Below are 19,847 nucleotides of genomic sequence, written 5' to 3'. Positions count from 1 at the left end.
GAAGAATAAAATTTTATACATACTTATATTTTTATTAAAAAATTTAACATATGAATGCTAGTGCTACTGCTAGTGCTAGTGCTAGTGCTACTGCTAGTGCTAGTGCTAGTGCTAGTGCTAGTGCTAGTGCTAGTGCTAGTGCTAGTGCTAGTGCTAGTGCTAGTGCTAGTGCTAGTGCTATTGCTAGTGCTAGTGCTAGTGCTAGTGCTAGTGCTAGTGCTAGTGCTAGTGCTAGTGCTAGTGCTAGTGCTAATAAATAGGCGCAATCAATAGATTGTTGTTTTATTAAATTTTATTCAATAAGGACAAGGAATATAAGCAAAGCTTCTTAATTAGTAATTTTACTTGAAAAGTTTTCTATCATTTAAGGTTTTCATTCACGCTGGCACTCGTACTCACACTTGCACTCGCACTCGCATGCATGCCTATTGTACATTTTATATGGAACTGAACAAATCTTGAGCTTACGTGCATTTCGTATACGACACGATTACAATTTCAAAATTAAAAATGATGCGAATATACGTATACAGCAGAAATTAGTTAAATAATTGCATTTTATATAAATAAATAATAGATATGTGATATAAAGAAAAATATTATTAGTAACAAAATAAAATAAAAAAAAATTAAAACCGCAAAAAAAAGGAAAAAAGTAAAAAAGTGTTGTGGAGCCAACAACACGCGGTGTTCCCAAGCGGTCCCCCATCTAAGTACTAACCGCGACCGACGCTGCTTAATTTCGGTGATCGGACGAGAACCGATGTATTCAACGTGGTATGGTCGTTGGCAAAGAAAGTGTTTCAAAAAATCTACATCTACCAGTATTTTAATCTTATTCTTATTCTTATTCTTATTCTTATTCTTATTCGTACTACTTACTACGTACTATATATAATATGGAAAATGGAAAATGGAAAATAGAAAATACTCTAAAGCTATTTCCAAAGCTATTTTATTTTATTTTTCATTTCAATTTAAATAAAATAAAATAGAAAAGTTTCTTTTTTCTTCTTCTCTAGTGAAGTTAATATGAACAGAATAGAAAAATTAAACTAAAACTGTTATTGAACATATCCGTGTTTGTATTTTACATGCTTAATTATGTAGTACTATTGCCTGTAATATTAACTTCAATATTAACTTTAACTTTAATTTTATCTTTAAGGAAGAATAAAATTATTATATATACTTATATTTTTATTAAAAAATTTAACATATGAATGCTAGTGCTACTGCTAGTGCTAGTGCTAGTGCTGGTGCTAGTGCTAATAAATAGGCGCAATCAATAGATTGTTGTTTTATTAAATTTTATACAATGAAGACAAGGAATATAAGCAAAGCTTCTTAAATAGTAATTTTACTTGAAAAGTTTTCTAACATTTAAGGTTTTCATTTACGCTGGCACTCGTACTCACACTTGCACTCGCACTCACACTCGCATACATGCCTATTGTACATTTTATATGGAACTGAACAAAACTTGTGCTTACGGTGCATTGCGTATACGACACGATTACGATTTTCAAAATTCAAAATTCAAAATTCAAAATTAAAAATGATGCGAGTACACGTATACAGCAGAAATTAGTTAAATAATTGCGTTTTACATAAATAAATAATAGATAGGTGTATAAAAAAAAATATTATTATTTACAAAATAATATAAAAAAAATTAAAACCGGAAAAAAAAGGAAAAAAGTAAAAAAGTAAAAAAGTGTTGTGAAGCCAACAACACGCGGTGTTCCCAAGCGGTCCCCCATCTAAGTACTAACCGCGCCCGACGCTGCTTAATTTCAGTGAGCGGACGAAAACCGATGTATTCAACGTGGTATGGTCGTTGGCAAAGAAAGTGTTTCAAAATTCTACATCTACCAGTATTTTAATCTTATTCTTATTCTTATTCTTATTCTTATTCTTTTCTTATTCTTATTCTTATTCTTATTCTTATTCTTATTCTTATTCTTATTCTTATTCTTATTCTTATTCTTATTCTTATTCTTATTCTTATTCTTATTTTTATTCTTATTCTTATTCTTATTCTTATTCTTATTCTTATTCTTATTCTTATTCTTATTCTTATTCTTATTCTTATTCTTATTCTTATTCTTATTCTTATTCTTATTCTTATTCTTATTCTTATTCTTATTCTTATTCTTATTCTTATTCTTATTCTTATTCTTATTCTTATTCTTATTCTTATTCTTATTCTTATTCTTATTCTTATTCTTATTCTTATTCTTATTCTTATTCTTATTCTTATTCTTATTCTTATTCTTATTCTTATTCTTATTCTTATTCTTATTCTTATTCTTATTCTTATTCTTATTCTTATTCTTATTCTTATTCTTATTCTTATTCTTATTCTTATTCTTATTCTTATTCTTATTCTTATTCTTATTCTTATTCTTATTCTTATTCTTATTCTTATTCTTATTCTTATTCTTATTCTTATTCTTATTCTTATTCTTATTCTTATTCTTATTCTTATTCTTATTCTTATTCTTATTCTTATTCTTATTCTTATTCTTATTCTTATTCTTATTCTTATTCTTATTCTTATTCTTATTCTTATTCTTATTCTTATTCTTATTCTTATTCTTATTCTTATTCTTATTCTTATTCTTATTCTTATTCTTATTCTTATTCTTATTCTTATTCTTATTCTTATTCTTATTCTTATTCTTATTCTTATTCTTATTCTTATTCTTATTCTTATTCTTATTCTTATCTTATTCTTATTCTTATTCTTATTCTTATTCTTATTCTTATTCTTATTCTTATTCTTATTCTTATTCTTATTCTTATTCTTATTCTTATACGTACTACTTACTACGTACTATATATTATATGGAAAATGGAAAATGGAAAATAGAAAATACTCTAAAGCTATTTCCAAAGCTATTTTATTTTATTTTTCATTTCAATTTAAATAAAATAAAATAGAAAAGTTTCTTTTTTCTTCTTCTCTAGTGAAGTTAATATGAACAGAATAGAAAAATTAAACTAAAACTGTTATTGAACATATCCGTGTTTGTATTTTACATGCTTAATTATGTAGTACTATTGCCTGTAATATTAACTTCAATATTAACTTTAACTTTAATTTTATCTTTAAGGAAGAATAAAATTATTATATATACTTATATTTTTATTAAAAAATTTAACATATGAATGCTAGTGCTACTGCTAGTGCTAGTGCTAGTGCTGGTGCTAGTGCTAATAAATAGGCGCAATCAATAGATTGTTGTTTTATTAAATTTTATACAATGAAGACAAGGAATATAAGCAAAGCTTCTTAAATAGTAATTTTACTTGAAAAGTTTTCTAACATTTAAGGTTTTCATTTACGCTGGCACTCGTACTCACACTTGCACTCGCACTCACACTCGCATACATGCCTATTGTACATTTTATATGGAACTGAACAAAACTTGTGCTTACGGTGCATTGCGTATACGACACGATTACGATTTTCAAAATTCAAAATTCAAAATTCAAAATTAAAAATGATGCGAGTACACGTATACAGCAGAAATTAGTTAAATAATTGCGTTTTACATAAATAAATAATAGATAGGTGTATAAAAAAAAATATTATTATTTACAAAATAATATAAAAAAAATTAAAACCGGAAAAAAAAGGAAAAAAGTAAAAAAGTAAAAAAGTGTTGTGAAGCCAACAACACGCGGTGTTCCCAAGCGGTCCCCCATCTAAGTACTAACCGCGCCCGACGCTGCTTAATTTCAGTGAGCGGACGAAAACCGATGTATTCAACGTGGTATGATCGTTGGTAAGGGAATATTTAGCAGAATATTTACATTTATTATTTTTTTTAAATAAATAATAATAATATATATATACTCGCAAACAGAGGTGTGAAGAAAATTCTTTTATTGAGGTAATAATTCGTAACACAGTTAACAAAAAATATATGAAGGAATCCTGTTGGGGAGTGTTATAGAAGTTCAATATTAATTTTGATCATATTTCATTTACCATATTTGGCACAATTGTCCTTACACATAAAACTCAAATTATTTTTCAATTGAGCGCACTTGCAAAGTATCACATCATTAAAAATTAAATAGGTTCGTGTGTCGAACCTTCCTGAAGACCGGTAGTGCAAATGTTTATGCTCCATATAATAGCTTTCAGTTTTTATCAAAAATGTCTATAGTTTGTCCATGTGCATGTATTTTATAAGCGCTCCTAGGCGCAAGCCTATTCTGTTGGGAAAAACTCTTCTTCCATATTCGTTTAGATGCCTTTTAACGATTGTATTGCTCCTAATAGGAATGTTTTACGACCTAAAAGAATCTTGTAAGAGGCTTTTGGTTGACGTTAGTTATGCTAGAGTTAGAAAGTTTTAAATGTGTTTGCGGTGATATTATAAGTTAAGCGCATAAAGAAAAACCACATCGGTCATTGTATTCGGCAGGCAGTCCAAATATGTGAAGCATAGCATTGCATTGGTAAAATTATCTATGCGGTTAATGATAGTAGTTTTTATGAATACATATATGAAATTGTTTTGCTAATATTTAAATATAATGCATCCTACTATTTTCTGCTTCTTACTTCTTATTTTCTGGTTGGCTACTGTATTTTCAGATTTTATCAAAACTCTTTTGTTTTATGCATCGTCTTGGACATGTTACAACAAATGTCCTTTCAAACTAAAATTCTCATAATTGTAAAAATGCAATGATTTCAAAAAACTGTTAATTTTTCAATAAACAATTTTTTAATATTTTCTTATCATTTTTTTGTTATTACAAAGAATTATTATAATTAGTAAAATCTTCAAAGTAAGGGTTAGTAATTAAACATTTTCCCTTTATTATATTTATTGTAGTTTTTTTTATTCGCTATATTTGTATATTTTTTATATTACCCTAACATAGTCAATTATGTAACTTATTATAATTTAGGTATATACATATTCCACTAAGGTTTCTCTCAAATCACATCAGACCTGACCCAATAATTACCATACACAGACTTCTATGGCATTGTTGTAATGCAACAAAATATTAATCAGTAAAATACCTAAACAAATCTACTCAATAATAACAACTGCAAGTGCACTGCATACACTGTAAACGCAAAAACAGACACAACTGATGTATGTAAATATTGTATGGAACCCAACCCCAATTAAAGAAGTTGAGAAAAACAAAATCAAATCAAAGTACATAAAAATCACTAAGCGTAAATAACAAGAGAGCAGGTGACTTCTTTGCATGGGACAAGTTTCCTAAATGGCGAACTGTGTGGGAATTCGGGAAGAAAACTTTCTCACGATCCTCAAACGACTATTTCCCCCTTAAAATTTTTGCTTGCGTGAGTTTATAGCCGAACTGTAATGGCATGCTGATGATGGTGATGGTTGCCGGTTGCCGCTTGCCGCTTGTTCGTTGCTGGCTGCTGGTGGTGTTGTTGCAAATGTTTCTGCTGGTGGTGGTTGTTGAATCTATTGAAATGTTATACCAAAGAGGAAATAAAGCACATTGTTAAAACAACAAAAGCACATTTGTTGCACTCACGTTTTGGACACGAACCCAATTGAATCCAATACCAATAAACACACGAAGATACGCAGCCAAACACGAGAGACTTTTATTTTGAACGACACGCCAGCGCACGAGTGTTTACCATAAAGTGAGATTCGTGTAGTTCATGGCTTGAAGTTGAATGTAGTTCACGCTCGGGTTATACGTTTTTGTAACGGAATTTAAATTTGGGGTGAGAATTATTACCATGTGTACACTTTAAAAAATGAGTGTAAATTTAAATGCGAAAATTTTAACAGTTTTGAGTAATTTTAATAAAATAAATAATAAGATTAATGTATTTTATTTTATATAATTGTAAAAAATATCAATATGAATACATTTTTAAATTTTTTTTTATATTTAATAACATAAAGAGGTTTTTCTAACAATAGTGAAATATAGCAACAAAAATTCATTTTATATTATTTTAGTTAATAAAATTTTTCGCTGACCATATAGCTGTTTCGAGTATTGTCAAATACCCATCATCAGTGGTCTTAGATATAATTCCTGTATTTAATTATTTATAAATAATTTTTATTTATTAATATAAATTAATTGTCATACTTTGCCATTATATTCAAAATCTGTAAACTATCAATTTATGAAAATATTGTTAACACAATGAGTTAACATGTTTATTTTTTATTTTACACATACACTATATAATATGTTTTATCTATATTTTATAATCTTTTGACTTTTCTATACATTCATGATATAAAAATGGCAAACAAACTTGCAAGAAGAGGTGCAGCCTTTTCTGTGGTCTAGATAAAGGATAGAGTATCCAGTCTTATGAACGGTGCAGAGGAAGAAAAAAGAGAGCTCTATTGGGAAATGCTACCAAGACTAAAATGCTTTTAGGGACTTACAACCAAAAACGCTTTAAAGATTGCATAGCACAATTAAAATACAACCTAAGAATTATTACGGGATTATTGACCGGTCACTGTAGATTAAATAATCACCTATCCAAGTGTAAAAACACGAAAAATTAAAATACGAAAATGCAACCATGAGTGTGCAAAAATAGCAAATCGAGCGTTTGACGTTTAAAAAAGGGAGTATGGCGAAATACGACGCGTAGAGTGGAGGTTTTTTTGGTTGCTTTGGAGCGAATGAAATAATATATATATTAAAAACTGCTACTATCAATATAATAAATAAACTAGGTTAAAATCTTAAAAGCTTTGTAAACTGTTTTATTTTACAATAACTTAACAAAAATCAGAAGTGGGATAAACAGCGCCTAGCCGAAACGTGTGAGTGTGTCCGTGGGAGCGCTAGCGCTTCAACACATTAACATGCGCGAAAGCGAAGTTAAGGTATAAAGAAAAACAAAACGAAACGGGAACGAAGTTTGTTGTTTATAAATTAACGGCGGTAATAAAATGAGAATGGTGAAGTTGAAGGATATGCGTTTAAGCGAGCTGAAGGAGGCGTTGGAGGAAGAAGGTTTAGATACGACGGGCAACAAAGCGCAGTTAGTATTGCGTCTGACAGAGCACCTGAAAGCAGACGAAATCCGCGAGCCGGTAGATGTGATCAATTCACGATTAGATAATATGGAACGAATGATTCAACAACTTGTAATGGGCATAGAAAACGTGATACGAAGTAAACCTACGGAAAACGTGAGCGAAAAAAATGAAAATCAGAAGACGGAAATTACATCTACAGTGGTTAACGATTTACCACAACATGGGTCGGTAAAAGATATCAGCGAAACGATACCCGTGTTCGATCCAACAGATAAAAATGGTCTTACGGTTGGACAATTTATCAATCGCGTCGAAAGATCTCTTAATGCATTCCAATGGAATGAAAAACGGAATATTAAACGGAATATAAAACGGAGTATTAAACGGAATATTAAACGGAATATTAAACGGAATATTAAACGGAATATTAAACGGAATATTAAACGGAATATAAAACGGAATATTAAACGGAATATTAAACGGAATATTAAACGGAATATTAAACGGAATATTAAACGGAATATTAAACGGAATATTAAACGGAATATTAAACGGAATATTAAACGGAATATTAAAACAGCGAAAGATTTCGAGAGGTTTTGTACTCGGAACCATATTCGACATATTAAAAATGCAGTAAGAACTCCACGAGCAAATGCTCATGCCGAACGGACTAATCGAACAATATTATCGATGCTGTTACCAACAAATACGGTTGACAAACGATGGGACGAAAATATGGTAAGATTGCAATGGTGCCTAAATACGATGGAGAATGCGACAACGAAATGCACACCGTACGAGTTACTGTATGGTTATCAACCTCGTGATATACTTCAGAACGCATTAATTCTAACTCTACATAACGACGACACTCTGACTACTGATCAATTAACGGATTTACGCAGAACGATTGCAGAACGAATTACTGATGAGCGAGCTAAAGCTAAAAGCCGATACGACAAGCGGTACTTACAGCCAACGAAATTTCAAGAGGGTGATCTAGTATTAGTCCAAAACGAGCCGTATAGCACGGGTGAGTCGAGGAAACTAGAGCCGCGTTATAAAGCCCCCTTCATTATTACTAAAGTACTCGACAAAGACCGATATGTAGTCAACGATTTACCCAACTCCAAACGAACACAGCGGCAGTACACCTCGGTGTATTCGTTCGATAAGATCAAGCGATGGTGTCAGTTACCTTACGATGACAGTAGCAGCGAGGTTGATGACGACGATGATGACGACAATGATAACGTTGCCGAATCGACGGACAAATCGGGGTCGCTTTGAGATGTCAGGAGGCCGACTGTAAAAACACGAAAAATTAAAATACGAAAATGCAACCATGAGTGTGCAAAAATAGCAAATCGAGCGTTTGACGTTTAAAAAAGGGAGTATGGCGAAATACGACGCGTAGAGTGGAGGTTTTTTTGGTTGCTTTGGAGCGAATGAAATAATATATATATTAAAAACTGCTACTATCAATATAATAAATAAACTAGGTTAAAATCTTAAAAGCTTTGTAAACTGTTTTATTTTACAATAACTTAACACAAGTTAGGAATTCAATCCAACTCAGACTGCAGATACTGTAGAGAAGACAGAAAAACTGCATACCATGTGATTGGGGAGTGCCTAGCATTGATGCACAAGCAGAAGAAACACCTAGGAGGGTATTTCATGGTTTATAAAAATTCAAGACTAGGAAAGATAGGGTCTATACTGTCTTTCATTAAAGCAATTGGAGTTGGAGAAACATTCTAATCCGACCAAGGGGCACAATAGTACTTTTAGGTCACAGTGCACGATTCCTTCTTTTAATAATAATAATAATAATAATGATATAAAACAATTCGTGTAAATAGCGATAGAACATTCCTATGTGACCATAAATAGTAATTTCTAAAACGAAATTTTCTTATTTTAAAATGTTAAAAGTTTTTACTTCTAGCTTTCTCATTCATTTGAAAGTATTTAATAAAACATATTTTATAATATTAAAAATAACTACAAAAAAGCATCACTTTTAATTTTATTTAAAACTGAGTCATGCCGAACATGTAAAGTTGCCACATCCAACATATGAAAACGTTTATATACATTTCATCTGTTTACTATATTTTTGAAATTGAAAACTTTTAGATTAAAAAGATGAAAAATGAAAAATGATTTCATTTAAAAGAAATATATTTGTTGAATTTTTTTTAAAGCTTAATTTTCAATTTGTGAACAAAACAGTGCGATATGGATGAAATGGGTTTGGAAGAAAAAAAATTATACTTTTCACCCTTTCTTAATTCACTACAGGTTTCTTAGTATTAAGTGAGTGACACTATGATGCAAAGTGATGATTGCAAAACATAGCAATATTAATACCAATTTTTAATTTAGAGCTTTTATAGTTATTAAAGTACTAGTTATCACTTACTTTACAGCTTTGATTTTTATATATGTCAGATATATATATATATAAATTTTTACATACAAGATATGTATAGAATCTGCTGTTTGTTTGAAAACATATTTCTATTGTATTTAGATAATATACAAAAGTGATAGGTTATTTCAAGAGAGACTACTGTTATCATTTTTTTAAATTAAGTATACTTATTAAAGTAATTAATTAGTAATTCAAAACGCTGATGATTGATTTTTACAATATTGCCATTTAATAGAAACCATACCAGTAATTTATGTTAAACTTCTAAAACTTGTTTATATTTTAAAGAACATACTGATTTAATAGCCAAAATTTTTTACAGTGCATTTATAATGCATTTATTTTATACACGTGCAACTACCGCGCGTTATATCTAAGTGCAGCACTTGGGTGCACTTTAGCACATAGTGCCGAATGATATGCAGTGCCATTCACACGACAAACGCGTACGCTCTCTTTATCACAACAATAACAATAACAACAGCAAGAGCAACAAAAATACAGCATCAGTGCACAGTAACAGAAGCAGTCAGTGTAGAAGAATTTCAGTAAAGCATTGTGCGACAGGTTGTAAGCTGATCTTTAAGGGTAGCAGTGCTCGCAAACATAACGACACACTCTCAGTATCTTAAAGAGCACTGACTACAAAAAGGATCGGTTTACCTTACGGCAACATCATTTACCAATTGGCTACCGTGCAGTAAACAGTTTTAAAAATTTTTCTAAAAACTTTGATTATTTAATTTTGTAAAATAAAAGTAAATCATAAATATAAATTTTGAGTAAATAATTACGAAAAAAAATGTCTGTTGACGGGCAACGCTTTATGACCAAAACTCAACATTATCGGAAAGTAACGAAACCACTTTTGGAACGTAAGCGGCGCGCACGTATGAATCTTTACTTAGATGAATTAAAAGATCTTATAGTGGATACTATGGAAGCACAAGGCGAACATGTAACCAAATTGGAAAAGGCCGATATACTTGAGATGACAGTGAATTACTTAAAAACGCATAAACATGAAGTTGCCAGAACCATTCGAAAAGATACAGACATTGTTAGTGGCAACAGTGTGAATTATGAGAAATTTCGAGCAGGATACACACAAGCCGCTGTTGAAGTTTCTAAAATATTTAATACGCTACCCGGACTTGATGTTAAGTTTGGTACACGTCTTATGAAGCATTTGGGCTATCAACTAAAGGATATACAACCCTCTATTAAGAAATGTAACGAAACTAAAGAAGTAGAATTTATCAAACCAAAAGATTATCCAGTACGTAGGAAGAGCGCAGAAAATATTCAACATGGTTTAAAAATACAGAATTTACAAGCAAAACCAGGTGAAGACGTTTGGCGTCCTTGGTGATGCAGTTCCATGGTGATGCATTTCCATTTGAATTTGATACCGAAATGAACCTCAGTACGTAATTTATACGCAGCTTTATTAATTTTAAGTAAATTATACAGTTTATTTGTTATATATGCATATTAGAATTTTTTATATTCACACAAATTTTGGTAAATGAATTCTAATTGCATATGTAGTTAGTATTTCTATGTAATATATGTAGTGTTATTTGTGATTTTACTGTGATTTTTTAAGAGTTTAAATCAATACAATTTGATCTCCACATCGAATATATCGAACAAATATTTTTATATTTGTATTTTTTTATATACAATTATGTTTTATTCAATACTTTTTACAAATATCTTTATATTATATGTTAGTGTATAAGTGTATATTGGTTTCTAAAAAAAATATTCGTTCTTCCATTTAAATTGTAAATGACATCACAGTACGTGTGATAATTAATAATCATATTTTATTAGTTTTCTTTTTAAGTTTTATTTCTTTATATAGTTATTCAGTGAAAAATAAACGAAAGCTTTATTATGTAAACTAAACTAAACTTCTTAACATTAAAATATTTTAATCATATAAAAATGATATATATATACATATATATATATATTTTGTTTAAGTGAAAAAAATTTAAAAATTGTTTCGTATATATAATATTGTATAGTTAAAATACAACAAAATGTAGAATCGCAACTCCATTTTGTATTTAAATTTTTATAACAATCGCTACTTTATAATTATTTTATCTCTTATATTACACCCTTTAATATATTTCTTAAACTCTTTCAATAAGTATATTTTAAACTGAATTTCTAAATTGTATTTTAAAGTCAGTCTTAGTTATTTGTATGATATTTAAAATAATGTATTAAATAATATATTATATAAAAATAAATTCTCAAAGCAAAAATTAATATCAATTTTTTTTCATAAATATAGGGATTTACAAAACGTTAAGCTTATTATTATATTCTTTATATTATTCATTATATTATTCAATATATATTCCATTACAACTTTATGTGTGGATAACTTTATTTAGTTATCCACACATTATTATTATTTATCTAATCACTTATCTATTCACTTATTTCTTCAAATTAATTTGATTAATATGAATATAAATTATATTTAAGAAAACTCTATATTAGAATGTTTGTTTACAAAATTCTATATTTACATATTCTCTATAAATTTTATTAAAAGAAATTTATCTGTTGTCCTAAAAGAAATAATTATTAGCATGGATATAAAGAAACTTTTTTTCAATATTTCTGCAATGCATTACGGATAAGAGTTTTTATACATTCGTTTTGGTTACTTTCACTTGTGTTTTCTTTGGAGACTTAAAAAGTGGAATGCTTTGAAGCCACAATAAATATTAATATTACGGATACCCTAACCAAGAATGTTAATAAAAATATATTTTTCTTGGATACTATATAGATTAATGTAAACCAAATATTTTGGAGAATTGTATATAACCTATTTAACCTATTGGGTCAAAACGAAATTGACAAAGGGAAAGAAATAGCTCTCGAATTGAGGATTGTAATAAAAGAAACTAAGCTATTTAGCCAAAGAATCTGTTTCCTTAGATATTATATTAGTGACGGTGTGAGATTACACGGCCTCACAATTATATAGGTATAATACAATTGACAACCCTTTTTTTATTTTAAGATAAAAATACTTTGATTTTTCCATGTTTTATTTTTTCGTACCTACCGACAAATAAGAGAAATGTATCTATAATTTTTGTGAGTGTCCTCTGTATGATCATCTTCGGAATGTAGATGGAGTCGGGTATAAGCAGTTAAAGGCTTATGATTTCAGTGAAAAATTTCAGTGAAATATTTCAGTGAAAAAAATATTTGTTTTATTAAACAGTATGATTAATAAATAATCAATATACATATGTATAAAAATATTTCTTCGATTTATTTCAGGGGACTCTTTAGGCGCTTGATATACCTCCCCCTCTCTTTGATTAAACGCGTAGGCATATTGTCAGTACGGCAGTCTGCTTGTCGTCAAGGCTTCAAGATTCATGTTTAGTAGTTGTCGTGCGCTAGTGAGACGATTGCAATAATATACAGGAATCTCTCTCTCTTATTCGTATCTCCCAGTGGAGCAAAGGGCCTTTATCATCTTTTTATATCATATTCGGTTATTTGATTCACGGTATATGTCACTCCAGGAATACTTCGCTTCTCTTAGTTCTTCTTTAATTGTTTTTCTCCAAGTTTTAGCCGGCGCTCCAGGTCGACGACTGCCTTGAGGATTCCATCTCAGATATGACGTGCAATATTTCCATTGGGTCTGCGTAAATTGTGGCCTACCCAGAGCCATTTACGTCTTCTTATCTCCATAGTAGATGATTGATTTGTAACGGTCCATAGGTTGGTGTTTGTGATGCGGTTGGGCCACCATATTTTTAATATTTGTCGTAAACATTTGTTCACGAAAGTTTGTTTTTTTGTATCAATATCTCTTGTTCTTTTCCAGGTCTCACAGGCATAGGATAGCACAGACTTTACATTGGAGTTGTAAATACGAATTTTTGTGCGGGTGCAGATTTGGTTAGAGCGCCACACAACACGCAACATGCCAAATGCAGATTTAGCTTTCATTAAACGAGAGGCAATGTCTTCGCCCGCACCATTCTTAGTTGCGACTATACTACCTAGATAATTAAATTTATCTACGCATTCCACAACATCTTCTTTTATTTTAAGAGTTTGAGCTGTGTCCTCCCGCCATTACTTTGTCTTGTTGCAATTAATCTCTAGGCCGGCAACTGCTGCATTTATCCAAAGTGCTTCCATATTTTCTTGTAAGTCTCTGATGTTATGGCGTCTTCCAATTGAATGAATGGGTTCTACTGGATACCTTTGTTGCCTTTTAAGGACGCTCGCATTACTTCATCCACCACTATTTTTCGATATTGTTCGTATTAGTATTTAAGATATCTGTTTCTATTTGATTTTTGACTGCTTCTGCGTAATCCTTCTGATGCTAAGCTGTACATAGTTTTCCTGTGTCAAATTTCGTGGTGCTTTTTCGAGTTTGGTTTTGGCTGCTGCAACTTTAGGACTATATTGTGGTCACTGTCTATATCGGCCCCTCTTTTCGCACATACGTCTAATAACGATGATCTCCATTTCGAGTTAATGAGGACGTGATCGATTTGGTTCATTGTTTTGCCATCCGGAGATACCCATGTTACTTTGTGTAGTCGTTTATGGTGGAAAAGAGTGCCTCCAAATACAAGGCTCCTTTCACAGCAAAATTCCAATAATCTGTTTCCATTGTCATTTCTGATTCCTAGACCGGAGTACTCCAAAGTAACGTTCAACATTGGCATTGTCGGATCCTATTTTTGCATTAAAATCGCCGAGGAATAGTGTGATATCTAATTGTCTGACATGACTGTTGACCCAACTGTTCAGTTGGTAGTAGAATTCTTCTTTTTCAACTTCTGACTTTCTTTCTGTTGGAGCATAAACATTAACAACAATTAGTTTACGAGCTCCCGTTTGTTGTTCTAGCGCCATCATTCTTTCATTTATTGGGTACCATCCAAGCACGCCCCTTGCAATCTTCTTGGACATCAAAGAGCCCACGCCTCTACTATGATCTTCTCGTGTCATCCTGAATAGATAAAAACCGTATTTTCATCATTGATTTGACCATGCCCAGTTCTCCTGCATTCCTGCACAGCTACTAAGTCTAAGTTGTAGCCTGCCATTTCTTTCCGGAGTTGGTTTAATTTTACGTCTTCAGTAAGTGTTCGTACGTTCCACGTTCCGAATTTTATACTCCTTTTTATTCCGATATTTGGTCGTTCTATACGACGCGATTGCATGGTATTGGTTTCATTCATCATGATTCTCGTACATGGATTTGGCAATTCCAAAATCCTTGTGCCTGCCTATTTATCATACTATGATTACCCCTCGGAGTAGTATTATCATTGTTGTTGTATTCCTCCATGTTTGATTATCAAGGTTTTGTGAGCCGATGGGTGATGGGCCCAAGAACTCCAGTGTACACATTTGTATAGCGAGCCGCTTAAAACAAGTCAGACGCCCACTGCAGCGAGTTGTTGATGAGCTGCCAAGCCTCGGCGGACCCTTAAATCGAATATGTCGAAGTGGCACCACTAAGGCTCCCTCTCTCGTTTGCCGTGACCTAGAGATCTTGTCTCATTCGTAGGTTGCTTACGTTGCCCAGGTTGCACGACGGGGACGTAAGAGTAGGAATTGAATGTACAGGAATAGGTATTAATAAAAATAATAAATAAAAGAATTAAAAGAGAGAGGGAGAATAATTGAACTTGAATGAGGTGTTCAAACATATGTAGCATGTTACTCATAATTTAATAGGTAATTGTACAATATCCTATGTATGATTTTGTTCGCTTGTATGTACTATGCTAATATTGTTTATAAGAGTAACTGGAAGTGACTGAATTTCACTTTTAACACTTAACTGAAGATGTCACGCAAGTAAGAGCCCACAGCTTCCGCTTCCTAACCATAAGTTTAGCTTCTTAAACGGACAGTTCTGAGAGCTGTGATGAAAAGTGATGTATACGTTTGTAAAATAAGAACATCTATTAATTTCCATTCAATCCAAAGTTGCATTGTCTAACCCGTTGCTGTAACCCAAACAACAGCAGAGGTGTTACATTCACTTCACTCCTCAACAAGAAAGAAATTATATTCAAAACTGATGATTTCAACAGATACTGATAAAACTTCTACAGCGAAATTTTTGTTGGAGTATTATCGTCCTAATTGTTTTACCGTTTTGTTAAGCTTTCACTGCAGGGGTGCACGTAAATCATTGCTGGTGTTCTGTAATTCAAATACTGTATCATTGCAGTGACTCTTTACATAATTTCTAACCATTCGACATCAATAAAATATACATAAAGTGAAGCATGTAAATTTTAAATTCTATAAAATAGTTGCAACTATTCAGTCACACAATGAAAAAGAAACAAACTAATTTATAGAAACTGGTGAAGAATTACTGTGATAGATATGTTATTAGTTATAGATATGTTATTAAATATTTGATAAATATTAAACTAAAGACTCTTCACACATTAAAGTGGACATATATTATTCCACAAAATATAAAGATTTATTTTCATATCTTAAATATGACCTTTTTATTTTAATAGAAAAGTGATTTTAGCAATTTAAATATTATTATCGATTTGAAATATTTAATTATATAGCAATATATTTAATTGTTGCAAAACTTACCAATTTTAGATTCGTACCATCACATTGATTATAATGGGATTTCATCAACAATTTTACAAGTTTTGTTTTTTTTTCAAATTTGAAGATTTTTGGGCGATTTCTTGTTGAAAATATCAGTTGAATATAATTTCAACAAAATTTGGATTAAATAGTTTCTGAAAAAATATTAATAATGAAATATTACTGTAAAAAATGTAAAAATAAAAAAAAAATTAAATTACAAAAATAAGAAATATATAAGATATCGATATACATTTTAATAATTACAATAGATGTATAATTACGAATAAATGTATAAATTGTCCTATATAGAAAATAGTTTGTCCGTGTTTATTCTGGAAACTATGTTGTGAAAGATATTTCTGGTCAGCTGTTCTGCTCCCAGTTGCTATTCTCGATGACCGAACGAGTTAAAAAAATTGTGAATACGGTTCAAACAACCAGCATATAAATGAAATTAATCATAGGCGCTCTGTTTCATTGTGATGACCCTATACTGCACATATTATTTGTGACGTGGTAGAAATTAAAAATACTTGACTTGAAACTTTTGATACATTTGATCTCTACAATAATTTTTTGCTTTTTAAATTTTTTTTACAACAAACAAGAAACAAAAAAAAAACTTTATTAAATTTTTTGTAGCTATAATTAATACGTGAATGATCGGCATTTAATAATAAATGTTGAATACATAAATGTACTCCTTTATGTCTTCGCAAAATTTTGCTCTTGAGTATATGGTAAACTACTTAACTTAATAAACTACTTAGTTCATGTAAATAGATTTTTCTTTTCGGTACACAAAAAAATCAGTGTAGGTATTTGATAATACAACTAATCTATTCTGTTATACTTTATATTGAGTTTTTGTTATTAAGTATTAACAGTCATTAACAGAAAGATGCATATACATCTTAATAACACCCTGCCAATAACCTGTAGAATACTCAACTAAATGGGTTGCGTAAAGTTAAAAGCATTAAGAGCAAAATAAGTTTATAAAAAACCTATTCCAAGTATTGAAATGGGATCGTTAATTGGCTAAGTGGTACATTGTCTCGTAATATGTGTCTTGTTTTTTGAATATATTAAAATGTTATTGGAAAACTTTTAAAGGGTTAGATGCATAAGATAATAATGGAGATTCATGTGTTAACTATTATAATTTAAAATATTTATAAAAATTATATAAATAAATAAATGTGTTCATTTTGTTTGAAAATATAAAAAATTTATTTTAAATAAAATGTATTGTTTTTGTTTATTTAAACATATATAAGCATATCCCGCACAAATGTTTAGCCCAACATGGACCCCACTTCTTTCAGATCATTTTTGATTAACAGATGCGTGTTAGTTCTTCAACTTAAAGTTAATCTACAATGGAAAGTGTGCATTGCTTGCAGCAATCACATATTTTCTTGTAACATCTCTTATGTAAACTAAAAGTGTGTCCATCCCGAGACAAGCGAAATGTACGCAGAACTCTGTCTTCCAACCAGGCAACATAATAGGTGCAGAGGGAAAACGCTAGTCACACGCAATGCACACGATCATTCTACGTCAAAAGAAATCGTGTGGAAATGGTAACAAGTGCGCACGAAGTCTTCTGAAAAAAACGACTTAACAGACAGGAAGTCGTTATGATATTTTCCTCTTTGACCCTGTATGCATTATAGAATACTTTCCCACGATTTTCAAACATGATCGCTTGAATTTAAATTTTCTAATCGATTATATATATCATTTATGCTGCTTTTTATGCTTATAATTCTTTTGGAACTACAGAACACACAATATTAAAATCCTTTGCACAATAACACAACAAAGAATAAGAACAAAGCCCAAAATATTTAAAAATACAAAAAGAACATAACAAAATAAAATCCTTATAAAAATTCAATCAGAAATATATATAGCACAGCTGTGGTAAGTTACTGTATATGCCATATACGCCGACACCCTTCCGTCTTCTGTTGCTTATTTATTTTTGTGGCCAGATTGCTAAATTCTCATGTTCATGCATTGGACTCCTTAATGTGTTTCCTTATTTTGTTCATATCATTTTGGGCAGGTGAGCAAAAATCGTGTGAGAAACTTACAACGAAAGTGTTTCCCACGGTTCAAACGAAAGTCCTTGCAGCTTGGCTTTGGATTGCGTAGATTTCCTCCCTTGACTTGATAAGGGTGACACACAATAAGAAAACAGTCAAGACGTTGACGCTATGAAAATATATCGGGGTTGCATGCAGCCAAAGGATCACGGAATGCATTTCGCTCGTTGTACAGAACGTGCGGGGCTGTGTGCTAGCATGCAAAGAGAAGCACAAAAGGTAACAAGAAAAATTCTTATTGTCGCTCATTCTTGCTACCTGTGTTGGTATTTCTGGTACAACGTTATATGCTCCAAGAATGTGCTGAGTTGTGTCATGTTTAGATTCCATCGAAGTAACGAAAACAAGGGTTGGAATTAACATTTGAGCTGTGCGTGTGCGCAAAACCAGAACTGAGGCAGAGAGTATAAAAACTAGCGAAGTCGAGCTGGTGTTATCATTTTACATTCAACACTTGAGAAAGAAACATTTAAAATTAAGAAATTTACTCATTGTGTGGATAAATTTCAAAGATTTTTAAATACTGTGATATAAAAAACAACAACATTAATTACAACAAAATGGCAGCAGCACAAATATCAGAGATGTCAAAAACCTACCAATATCGTAAAGTTATGAAACCCATGCTTGAGCGAAAGCGGCGCGCACGAATTAATAAGTGTTTAGATGAATTAAAGGATTTAATGGTTGCTACATTAGAGTCGGAAGGTGAACATGTTACACGCCTTGAAAAGGCGGATATTTTAGAACTAACTGTGACACATCTACAAAAGCTCAGACAACAACGTAAACAAGCTGCTGCAAAAGGCAATACGACAATGTCACAGGCAGAAGGTTTTCGTTCTGGTTACATACACGCTGTCAATGAAGTATCACGCTCGTTATCTGAACTACCCGGAGTCAATGTCAACTTAGGCACACAGCTTATGACACATCTTGGACAACGTTTAAATCAATTACAACCTGCTGTAAAGCCACCAGTACCTGTTACATCACCACTCTCTGTGCACATTGGTAATGTCAATTTTCGTGGGCATTACTCTGTACCAATTTCACCTATATCCAGTTACACCGGCAGTCCGAACTCAAGCATCAGTAGTGAAAAGCATACGCCTTTACTGGTTACTTGCCCTAACTCACCTATAGATGTTACAACTGTTGATATTAATATTGATGTTGAAGAAGAAGATAATGTCTGGCGACCTTGGTAGAGTTTAAAACTTTGGATATATGCAAAACAAACGACTCAGTGAATAAAGTCTTCCATGCGAACAAAGCGTTTATGCTATGTTTCGCACTTAAGTAATTTAATTGATTAAGAAAAGCTTTAAATAAGAGGCATATGCTGACTGCTTCATACAAATGCAGTTGATGTGATAGCATAATTTAATATAATTTTTTGATTATTATTTATTTTAAAAGAACTGTTGTTAACTTCTTATTTTATAAAAATTAAAAATTGTCATTTAGTTTTTAAGTATAGGATAAAATATATGAAAATATAATGAATTAAATTAAAAAATTCTTTAATTAAAAAAATATGATTTTTATTTTAAATAATGCATAATAAAAAAAATCATAAGATATACCCAA

The 19,847-nt window shown here is 31.1% G+C and overlaps 2 protein-coding genes, 1 non-coding gene and 2 pseudogenes across 3 annotated transcripts; 2 read left to right on the top strand and 3 right to left on the bottom strand.

The window, feature by feature from the left end:
* Positions 1-672: 672 nt before the first annotated feature.
* Positions 673-791, bottom strand: LOC119686626. Its single transcript, XR_005253025.1, has one exon. It is a non-coding gene; the product is annotated as a 5S ribosomal RNA (ribosomal RNA).
* A 935-nt stretch (positions 792-1,726) lies between these two features.
* On the bottom strand, positions 1,727-1,845 carry LOC119686684 (annotated as a pseudogene).
* Positions 1,846-3,677: 1,832 nt separating this feature from the next.
* LOC119686693 lies at positions 3,678-3,796 on the bottom strand (annotated as a pseudogene).
* A 6,468-nt stretch (positions 3,797-10,264) lies between these two features.
* Positions 10,265-10,985, top strand: LOC119678672 (enhancer of split mdelta protein). Its single transcript, XM_038090644.1, has one exon. It carries the CDS (start codon positions 10,289-10,291, stop codon positions 10,856-10,858), a length of 570 nt encoding a protein of 189 aa, XP_037946572.1. The 5' UTR covers positions 10,265-10,288; the 3' UTR covers positions 10,859-10,985.
* Positions 10,986-18,772: 7,787 nt separating this feature from the next.
* LOC119678671 (enhancer of split mgamma protein) lies at positions 18,773-19,628 on the top strand. The gene has a single exon (XM_038090643.1). The coding sequence runs from the start codon at positions 18,815-18,817 to the stop codon at positions 19,463-19,465; it is 651 nt and encodes a 216-aa protein (XP_037946571.1). The 5' UTR covers positions 18,773-18,814; the 3' UTR covers positions 19,466-19,628.
* Positions 19,629-19,847: the final 219 nt, after the last annotated feature.

The sequence above is a fragment of the Teleopsis dalmanni genome, chromosome 2 (genome assembly GCF_002237135.1).
Source record: "Teleopsis dalmanni isolate 2A chromosome 2, ASM223713v2, whole genome shotgun sequence".
Lineage (NCBI taxonomy): Eukaryota > Metazoa > Arthropoda > Insecta > Diptera > Diopsidae > Teleopsis > Teleopsis dalmanni.
The sequence above is the reverse complement of the archived record's forward strand: the minus strand, read 5'-3'. Positions and strand labels throughout refer to the sequence as shown.

Coding starts and splice junctions, on each gene's coding strand:
- LOC119678672 (XM_038090644.1), top strand. CDS start 10,289: ATGTCTGTTGACGGGCAACGCTTTATGACCAAAACTCAACATTATCGG.
- LOC119678671 (XM_038090643.1), top strand. CDS start 18,815: ATGGCAGCAGCACAAATATCAGAGATGTCAAAAACCTACCAATATCGT.